Source organism: Dermochelys coriacea, chromosome 11 (assembly GCF_009764565.3).
Source record: "Dermochelys coriacea isolate rDerCor1 chromosome 11, rDerCor1.pri.v4, whole genome shotgun sequence".
Taxonomy (NCBI): Eukaryota; Metazoa; Chordata; order Testudines; family Dermochelyidae; genus Dermochelys; species Dermochelys coriacea.
Genome location: NC_050078.2, coordinates 76,416,432 through 76,426,710, shown reverse-complemented (window position 1 = coordinate 76,426,710; position 10,279 = coordinate 76,416,432). Strand labels below are relative to the sequence as shown.

General features: G+C 44.3%; 1 protein-coding gene across 18 annotated transcripts in view; it reads right to left on the bottom strand.

Moving 5' to 3' along the window:
- Positions 1-385: 385 nt before the first annotated feature.
- LOC119863814 (zinc finger protein 665-like) overlaps positions 386-10,279 on the bottom strand; it is a 113,981-nt gene continuing 104,087 nt past the window's right edge. For 8 of the 18 annotated variants that reach the window (XM_043505787.1, XM_043505779.1, XM_043505782.1 and 5 more), the window contains 3 exons: positions 9,792-9,911; positions 7,896-8,774; positions 387-2,995 (listed from right to left, as the gene is read on the bottom strand). In XM_043505787.1, the coding sequence (XP_043361722.1) occupies positions 2,025-2,995; positions 7,896-8,774; positions 9,792-9,903 (1,962 nt within the window). In that variant the 5' untranslated portion in view covers positions 9,904-9,911 and the 3' untranslated portion in view covers positions 387-2,024. Of the gene's footprint in view, positions 2,996-7,895; positions 8,775-9,462; positions 9,676-9,791; positions 9,912-10,279 lie in introns of those variants that run through there. The other 10 variants (XM_043505776.1, XM_043505775.1, XM_043505774.1 and 7 more) reach the window with 3 other exon arrangements.

The following is a 10,279-nucleotide window of genomic DNA, read 5'->3' as shown; positions in this document are numbered from 1 at the left end:
CATAGGCACCAACTCCGTGGGTGCTCCAGGGTGCAGCACCCAAGGGGAAAAATTAGTGGGTGCTCTGCACTCACCAGTAGCCAAACTCACCGTCCCACCCCACCTCATCTCCTCCTCCACCTCCTCCCCTGAGCATGTTGCATCCCCGCTCCGCCGCCTACCTCCCAGTGCTTGCCACTGCCAAATAGCTGTAGCAAGCTCTGGGAGGAGGGGGGAGGAGTGGGAACATGGCATGCTCAGGGGAGGGGGCGAGGAAGAGGAGGGGCTGGGGCGAGGATTTGGGGAAGGAGTCAAAATAGGGGCAGGGAGGGGATGGAGTTGGGGTGGAGACTTTGGGGAAGGGGTTGTAATGGGGGTGGGAGGGGGTGGTGATGGGGGCAGAGTGGGGTTGAGCACCCACCGGCACCAGTAGAAGTCAGCGCTTATGGTTGCTGGTGAGTATTTGCTTCTGGTTGGGGGGCTGTCTGTAAGCGAGGACTGGCCTGTCTCCCAAGGTCTGTGAGAGTGGGGAATTGTTTTCCAGGAGAGGTTTTAGATTGCTGATGATGTGCTGGAGAGGTTTTAACTGGGGGCTCTACATGATGGGCAGTGGTGTTCTGTTATTTTCCCTGTTGGGCTTGTCCTATAGTAGGTGACTTCTGGGTACCCGTCTCACTCTGTCAATCTGTTTCCTCACTTCCCCAGGTGGGTATTGTAGTTTTAAGAATGCTTGATAAAGACCTTGTAGGTGTTTGTCTCTGTCTGAGGGATTGGAGTAAATGTGGTTGTATCTTAGGGCTTGGCTGTAGACAATGGATTGTGTGATGTGTCCTGGATGGAAGCTGAAGGCATGTAAATAAGAATAGTGGTCAGTACGTTTCCGGTACAGGGTGGTGTTTATATGACCATCATTTATTTGCACTGTAGTGCCCAGGAAGTGGATCTCTTGTGTGGACTGGGCCAGGCTGAGGTTTATGGAGGGATGGAAATTGTTGAAATCCAGGTGGAATTCTTCAAGGGCCTACTTCCCGTGGGTCCATAGGATGAAGATGTCATGAATGTAGCACAAGTAAAGATTTAGCTTTATCACAAGGGGGGAAAGCAGCCAACCTTTCCATCTGCAACAATCCCAGCTCAACAGGAAAAAGGCCAGAAGCAGCTTTGCCAAGAGATGGAAGCATAGAATGATTACTGTGTCTTTGGGATCCATTCAAATTCCCCCTCCAGGATTGAAACTTTCACATCTAGCCCCAGTGAGTCTGATTTACGATCAAAGTGTGATACCTAAGCACAGGGAGCATGCAGAACACGGCATTATGTGACACTTTGGGAGGTGCAGGGGTAGAACGTGGGGAGAATAAACGCTATTGTGATTTACACAGAAGCTAATGCTGCTGGGGCGAGGGGAGATTGTGAAAGTGATGGGGAAGGAGGGAATCTCTCTGACTCACCCCATCTCCTTCGGATGTCACAGAGGCTGTCCAGCACAACCCTGAGCAAGGTGAGAACAACTGGGATTGAGACAATCTGTCCCCAAGGGGAAACATGGTGACTAACAATCACTTTGAAATGGGGGAATGGTATCAATTAGATCCTTCGGGTTTGTCTAGATTGGAAAAATGATGTGGGTGAGCTCTGGTCAAGTGGAAAGCTAACCCCAGCCACTGTACCCAGGTTATGTCTGCACTGCAAATGTAGTTGTGTTGTTACGAGATCACTAAACTGAGCAGCTACATCCATGTATAACCCCAGTGGAGACATGGACAGGTAGCTTTTACCTCAGTGTAGCTTGTCATGGTCAACCCCATCTCCCTCACCTGGCATTGATGGATATTTCTGGCAGGCAGGGGACACAGTCCCAGGTGATATCAGGGAAAGGAGTTGATAAAGGATGATGGGGTTCACCCCAAAGAGGGGAAGGGGCAAAAGACAGAGGCAGGCAACTCACGTGGAGCTGAGAGACCACATTAAAGAAAATGCTGCAAATTACTTGGGAATTATTTTACAAAAATCTTTGGCCAGCTCTAGTCAAGAGATTTATGGCATTACTTGCCTGTATGGATTCTCTTATGTCTGATAAAAGCTGACCTCTGTCTAAAACTTTTCCTGCACTCAGGGCATGTGAAGGGTCTCTTTACCATGTGGATTCTCTGATGTGTGATGAGGGTTTTCCTCTCACTAAATCTTTTCCCACACTCAGAGCATGAGTAGGGTCGTTCTCCTGTGTGGATTCTCTGATGTGATATCAGGTGTGAACTCTGACTAAAACTTTTATGGCACTCAAAGCATGAGTAGGGTCTCTCTCCAGTGTGGATTCTCTGATGTGCTATCAGGTTTGACCTGTGTTTGAAGCTTTTCCCGCACTCAGGGCATGTGAAGGATCTCTCTCCTGTATGGACTCTCTGATGCGTGATGAGGGTTGAGCTCACATTGAAGCTTTTCCCACACTCAGAACACATGTAGGGTCGCTCTCCTGTGTGAATTCTTTGATGTGTAATGAGCTGTAATCTTCCATTGAGGCTTTTCCCACAGTCAGAGCATGTGTACGGTCGCTCTCCTGTGTGGATTCTCTTATGTATGATAAAGGCTGAGCTCCAACGAAAGCTTTTCCCACACTCAGAGCACATGTAGGGTCTCTCTCCAGTGTGGACTCTCCGATGTCTGATAAGGTGTGAGCTCACATTGAAGCTTTTACCACACTCAGAACACGAGTAGGGTCGCTCTCCTGTGTGGATTCTCTGATGTATGATAAGGCTTGAGCGCTGATTGAAGCTTTTCCCGCACTCAGAGCATGTGTAGGGTCTCTCTCCTGTGTTGATTTTTCCATGGCTAATAAGGTCTGAGCAGCTACTGAAGCTTTTCTCGGGCCCATGCTGACTCTCACAGGTTTTTGCCTCTGCACGACTCAAAGAAACTTTCCCTTTGGATCTTCCTGCTAACTTCCCATGTGGCTTTACTTGCTCAGCATCTTCCTTCTTGGGAGTCTTCTTCTTGTTCTCACTCACCATCCCATCACCTGGAAGGACAGAGAGAAAATCCAGACATAGGTCACTCCCTGTGCTGGGGAGAAAGAAAACCTCAGAGAGTGGAATGGAAAAAAGTGAGAACAAACCAAAATAAGTGTGGGAGAGATCAAACAAAATAGGATTTGATTTCCATCCTTTATCCCTGCCCTCCCAAATCCCTTCCCCAGAGGACAGAGAGGTGGGCAGTAAATTTTCCCACAGTGCACCACAGTCCTAGAACCAGAGCAGCCATATTTTTTATATTTTGGGGGGTGGGAGGGCATTAGAGATTCTGGGTGTGGTTATTTTGACTTGGGTCTCAGCACTGCTGTGTGGACACCAGAGTCCTAGGTTCCAGCACAGGTTAGAAAAGTCTTAACACAGGCTTAGAATACAATACAGACACTCAAGACCAGGGTTTCTTCACATGGGTCATCTGATTCAATTTCCACTAAACCTGAGATTATATTGCAGTGTAGACATACTCAATATCTTCTGCTGTAAACGTTGGAGGAAGGGGTTCTCACACTTTGTCAGAAGATTTGCATCATGAAAAAAACACCTGTATTCTATTTTCTCATTTTCTAATCTGCCAGAGTAGCAGGAGGTGGAGAAGTGATGCAAATGCATAAGACACTAGAGCGAGCTAAAAGACAAAAGCATAGAATCAGGACCTCAACATTCTTGTATCCTGCAGTTTGAACCTGGAGCCTGACACATTCATTCCTTCACTGACCATCATCACGTGCACAGCATGGAAGTGCTCCTTGTCCAAAGAGGCCATCAGATTGGGATCCATGGAGAAGTCATGTCCTCTGAAGGCTTCAAGTATTTCTCTCTTTGCTTCATGAAACTTTGGACCCAAATGGCAGAGGACAATTGCTCCCAATTTAACCATGGTATTCTTTGGCACCAGAATGAATTCCCCTGAACTAAGGAGCAGTGTTCTAAAAATAAACAGTTTATCTGGGCCATAGGTCATCATAGTTTCCATCTCTGAGGTGAAAATCAACCACTGGATACCTGCTATTTCTACCTGAGTTCTTGTCTAATCCTTGGCCTTGGTCGGGGTAACTTGACACTTCTCTGTGGTAGGATCCTTACCAACCCGCACCAAATGTCAATAGTGATAGTGAGGAATAGCTTCCCCCAAAACGCCCAGTTTGTTTATTAGATCTGGTGGCACTGTTCTAAGATAGGGACTAGATCCAGGCCTTGAACAGAATCCCTGTAACCCACCATAGGTGGGGTATTTTTTAAAAACGGGTATAATTCTGAAGCTGTCTCACATTCAACTTCATTGTATACATATTTGTAGCAGGTACAAGGGGCAAGCTCCTCAAAAATGTCACTTCCATTTTCTCCATCTCTACAGAGATAAGGATTGTGTTTCCCAAATAACAGGCAGTGTGCACCTGATTTGGAAGGAAATGTCTTCAGCAGTAACCTCCTGTAGGGCTCGGACAACAATTGCTTTGGGATCCAAATATATTGGCCTTTTGCCAAGTTCCAAATCACTAACTGGGGAATACACTTCCCAGATCATCTGAAACTATATTGCCATATGGCCAAGTGAGAAACAGTGTGTTGACCAAACTAAATTAAAACCCAAAATGCTTCATAACACTAGCTGACAGAACTGGACCAGAGGGATTTGCGATCCAACTATTGAGCAAATTGAGTCAGTATACTCTTGTGCTAAACTAAACACAAGTGGAAAAATATTGATTGTGAAATCACGGCAGTGCTGTTGCAATGACAGCTACCGTGTAAGAATGGAATTTTACTGAAACCTGAGTTCTACCATGGAACTATTTTCAGGAATGTAACTTGCTTATCTAAGTTCTCACAATCAGAACTATTATTCAGGGATGTAAATTGTTTTACTACAAATTACCAGTCTGGATAAGATATACTGGGATATCAGTTCTTATAAGTAAAAGGTTAAAAGTGTGATAACTGATAAAAATATAAATGTATTATTGTAGCAAGTGTAAGTGAAATAGTGGTATTTATAATCAAAATAAGAAAAAGTCAACAGTGCATATATAAAGTATATTATATTTGAAGTCCTGTGTATTCATGTTAACTTCTCTGAAACTGTATGGTAGGTAGGTTTCAGAGTAGCAGCCATGTTAGTCTGTATTTGCAAAAAGAAAAGGAGTACTTGTGGCACCTTAGAGACTAACAAATTTATTAGAGCATAAGCTTTCGTGAGCTACAGCTCACTTCATCGGATGCATTTGGTGGAAAAAACAGAGGGGAGATTTATATATACACACAGAGAACATGAAACAATGGGTTTATCATACACAATGATCACTCTCCTTACAGTGTGTATGATAAACCCATTGTTTCATGTTCTCTGTGTGTGTATAGCAATCTCCCCTCTGTTTTTTCCACCAAATGCATCCGATGAAGTGAGCTGTAGCTCACGAAAGCTTATGCTCTAATAAATTTGTTAGTCTCTAAGGTGCCACAAGTACTCCTTTTCTTTTTGTATGGTAGGTAGATGCTGCAACCTTTGTAAGAACATCTGCTTTGTATCTGTGCTGCAGAATGAAAGCTTAGCAAAAATTAAGATACAAGAAGCTTGTAAAATACACTTAAATACAACAGCTTCTAGGTGTTGTGCTATATCTGGCTACTACAATATATATGAAATTAGGTGAGAGAAAGTTTGTAAATTCTAAGTTAGCCTATATTAATAGTATATACAGTATGAAAATTATATATAATAGCACATATGTTTCCTGAACTGTCCTCATGTTAACATCTTCCAAAATGCTTTTTCACTTACATTAAACAAAGAGCTGAAATATTGTAATTAAGGGCTAGGCACAAATATAGCATAGATAACCTAGGCCTGGAATGTTCAAAACAAAATTCTAGTCTTGTATATATGCCTCACTGTTTTTCTTCAATGAGTGGGGTCTGCATAACTGTCAAAATGTGAAGTATACGCCATGTTGAAACCTACAACATATCCACCATATAGAAGGCATAGCAATTACTGTCTATGAAAAACATATCACAGAAAATAGAAAAGAAAAATATATTAGATAAAGTGATATGGGGAAAATTGAAAACTCCCTATCCCCATTAGGTATAAATATAGGATGGATAAGCACAGAATCTCTGAGGCGGTGGACCGCTGCAACTCCTGTCTTCCACACTGATTTGTAACATATCTACTCTTCCTTTCTCTATTATGCTGTATTAATCTTTGTAATAATCATTTACTTATCACTTGATTAAGCCTAGTTATTGGACATCTCTTGCTTTTAATTTATATTGCATACAGAACAAGTGTGATCATGTCCAATTACTTCTGTTAGTTCCACAATTTGTAGTATGCCGTTGTTCACTGTTACAGAGTAGAATTTTTTAAATGGTTCTGTTTCCTTGGGAGCATGCCCAATAGCTTGGAGTATTCTTTCCCGATGGCTGAACTGCACTCGAACTTCCTCCATATCATGATGGAGGGCTAGGGAAAAGTCACATATAAAATAAGATATTACCATTTTAGCAAACGGTCATTTGTCTCAAAGTCCCCAATAAATCTGAGGTACATTCTGTCAAACGAAAGTAATATCCAATTATGAGACCAAACTATCTTCAGGACAGAGAGAAAAACCCAGAACACAGAGGGGTAGAAGACACTTCCAGTTTCACATACAATGAAATTCCAGAGCAGCATATATCTGATAACTCAAAATCAGAACAGATTCTCCCGGAAATTCCATTCTTCTCTGATCCATTCAAACCCTCTGATCCATTCAAACTTGCTTCACTCTGTGCCACCTCATTATTATTGAGTCATGTTCTTTATAAAAGATTTAGCTTCATCACAAAGGGAGAAAGCAGCCAACCTTCCCATCTGCAAACAATCCCAGCTCAGTAGGAAAAAGCCCAGAAGCAGCTTTGCCAAGAGATGGAAGCAGAGATGAAAGCATAGAACGATTACTCTGTGTTTGAGATCAATTCAAACCCCCCCTCCAGGTCTGTGACTCTTTCATCTTTAGCCCCAGTGAGTCTGATTTAGGATCAAAGTGTGACATTTAAGCATAGAGAGCGCTCAGAACATGGCATCACGTGACATATTTGGAGGTCCAGGGATAGAACATGGGGAGGATAAATGTTACTGTGGCTTACTCAGAAGCTAATGCTGCTGGGGCAAGGGAGGATTGTGACAGTGATGGGAAAGGAGGGAATCTCTTTGATTCACCCCATCTCCTTCAGGTGTCACAGAGGCTGAAGTGACACATTTTCCCTACGCTGCTCCTACTCTTTGTTCTATTTCAATCTATTTTAAAAGAGGAAAATGGTGGGGGGAAAAATTATTCTGTCTACCACAACCCAGAGCAAGGTGAGAACAACTGGTATTCAGACAATCTGTCCCCCAGGGGGAACTCAATGACTAACAATCACTTTGAAATGGGGGAATGGTATCAATGTGATGCTTGGGGTTTGTTTAGACTAGGAAAAATGATGGAGGTGAAGTCAGGTCAAGGGGAAAGCTAATCCCTTGTCTGCAATGCAATGTAGTTGGTTGGTTACAAGAAGATCACTAAGACAAGCAGCTACCTCCATGTACAATCTCAGTGGAGACAAGGCCGTTTTTACATCAGTGTAGCTAGTGAAGGTCAATCCATCTCCCCCACCTGGTGCTGATGGATATTTCTGGCAGGAGAAGGACACACTCCCAAGAGATATAAGAGAAAGAAGTTGATAAAGGATAAGGGGAATCACCCCAAAGAAGGGGAAGGGGCAAAAGACAAAGGCAGGCAACTCACGTGGAGCTGAGAGACCACACTGAAGAAAATGGTGCAAACTAGGTGGGAATTCGCTGATGTATTTTACAAAAAATATTTGGCCAGCCCCAGTCAAGACATTTATGGCATTACTCGCCTGTGTGGATTCTCTTATGTCGGATAAAACTTGAGCTCCAACTAAAGCTTTTCCTGCACTCAAGGCATCTGTAGGGTCTCTCTCCAGTGTGGACTCTCCGATGTCTGATGAGGTATGCACTGACTTTGAAGCTTTTCCCGCACTCAGGGCATCTGTAGGATCTCTCTCCTGTGTGGATTCTCTGATGTGTGATAAGGTGTGAACGCTTGATGAAGCTTTTCCCACACGCAGAGCACTTGTAAGATGTCTCTCCCGTGTGGACTCTCCGATGTCTGATGAAGTATGAGCTGTCTTTGTAACTTTTCCCGCAGTCAGGGCATGTCAAGGATCCCCCTCCTGTGTGGATTCGCTGATGTCTGATGAGATGTGAAGTCACATTGAAGCTTTTCCCACACTCAGTACACTTGTAGGGTCGCTCGCCTGTGTGGATTCTCTGATGCCTGATAAGGTGTGAGCTCTCACTGAAGCTTTTCCCGCACTCAAAACACTTGTAGGGTCGCTCTCCTGTGTGGATTCTCTCATGTATGATAAGGTTTGAGCTTCGATTGAAGCTTTTCCCACACTCAGAGCATGTGTAAGGTCGCTCTCCTGTGTGGATTCTCTGATGTGTAATAAGGTCTGAGCGCCGAGTGAAGTGTTTTCCGCACTCAGAGCACGAGTGGGGTCTCTTTCCTGTGTTGATTCTTTCATGTGTAATAAGGTCTGAGCCACTACTGAAGGTTTTCTCTGGCCTTTGCTGACTCTCATAGGCTTTAGCCTCTGCACAACTCCAAGAAATTTTCCGTTTGGATCTTCCTGCTAATGTCCCGTATGGTTCTACCGGCTCAGCATCATCCTGGTGGGGAGTCGTCTTCTTGTTTTCACTCACCATCCCATTGCCTGGAAGGATAGAGAGAGAATCCAGACATAGGTCACTCCCTGTGCTAGGGATAAAGAAAACCTCAGGGAAAGGAATGGAAAAAGGTGGGAACAAACCAAAATAAGTGCTCGAGAGATAAAAGAAACCAGGATTTGACTTTCACCTTTTACCGCCCACCCTCAAATCTCTTCCCCAGAAGAGAGAAATGGGCAGTACATTTTCCCATAGTTCACCACAATTTTAGAGATAGAGAGGCCACATTTTGGGAGGGGAAACTAGGGACTCTGGAATGTGGTTACTTTGACTCAGGTCAGGGCACTGCTGTGTGCACAGGTAAAAAAAGTCTTAACATAGGGTTAAAATACAATGTAGACACTCAGGCCAATGGTTTCTTCAAGATTGCTAAACTAAGCATTTAATTCCATGTACAATCCCAGTGCAGACAAGGCACAGGTACTTTTTACCTCACTGTAGGGTCAACCCCATCTCCCCAACGTGGCACTGATAGTATTTCTGGCAGGAGGAGGACACAATTTCCAGACAAAGAGTTGTGAAAGAAGGGTGAGGTGCAAGACAGAGGCAGGCAACTCCTGTGGACCTAAGAAACCACACTGAAGAAAATGGTGCAAATTACTTGGGAATTAGCTAAGGTCTTATTTTTAAAAATCTTTGGCTAGCCCTAGTCAAAACAATTATGGGATTACCCACCTGTGTGGGTTCTCTTATGTCTCATAAAAGCTGAGTCCTCTCTAAAACTTTTCCTGCACTCAGGGCATGTGAAGGATCTTTCTCCTGTGCGGATTCTCTGATGTGTGATAAGGTGTGAGCGCCGATTGAAGCTTTTCTCACACTCAGAACATGTGTATGGTTGTATGGTGTGAACTCTCTGATGTCTGCTGAGGTTTGAGTTGTGATTGAAACTTTTCTCACAATAAGAGCATGTGTAGGGTCTCTCTCCCGTGTTGATTCTATCAAATAAGGTCTAATAAGGTCTGAGAAGCTACTGAAGCTTTTCTGTGGCCTATGCTGACTCTTACAGGCTTTTGCCTCTCCACAGCTCCCAGAAACTTTCTCTCTGGACATTCCTCCTAATGTCCCATGTGGTTCCAGTTCCTGCGGTGGATTCTGCTCCTCGTTCTCACTCACCATCCGATCACCTAGAAGGAGAGAGAGAGAATCCAGGCATGGGTCACTCCCTGTGCTGGGGAGAAAGGAAATCCCAGAGACAAATGGGAATAGGTGGGCCCAAACCAACATAAGTGCCGGAGACATCAAACAAAACAGGATTTGATTTGCACCCCTACTCCAACCTTCCCTGCCGAAAGCCCTTCACCCGAGAACAGAGAGACGGGGTCATTTCTGGGTCCACATCCCATTCAGAGGGAAGGAAGATTGGGGAGGGGGCGACAGCCAAGTGTCAGTCAGGAAAGGTGGGAAGCCAGGAGTGACATCTGCCATGAGGATGCCACACCTGCTGGGAACAATTCTGAATTTGGAGAGCTCATGAGATCTTTGTAGGGAATCC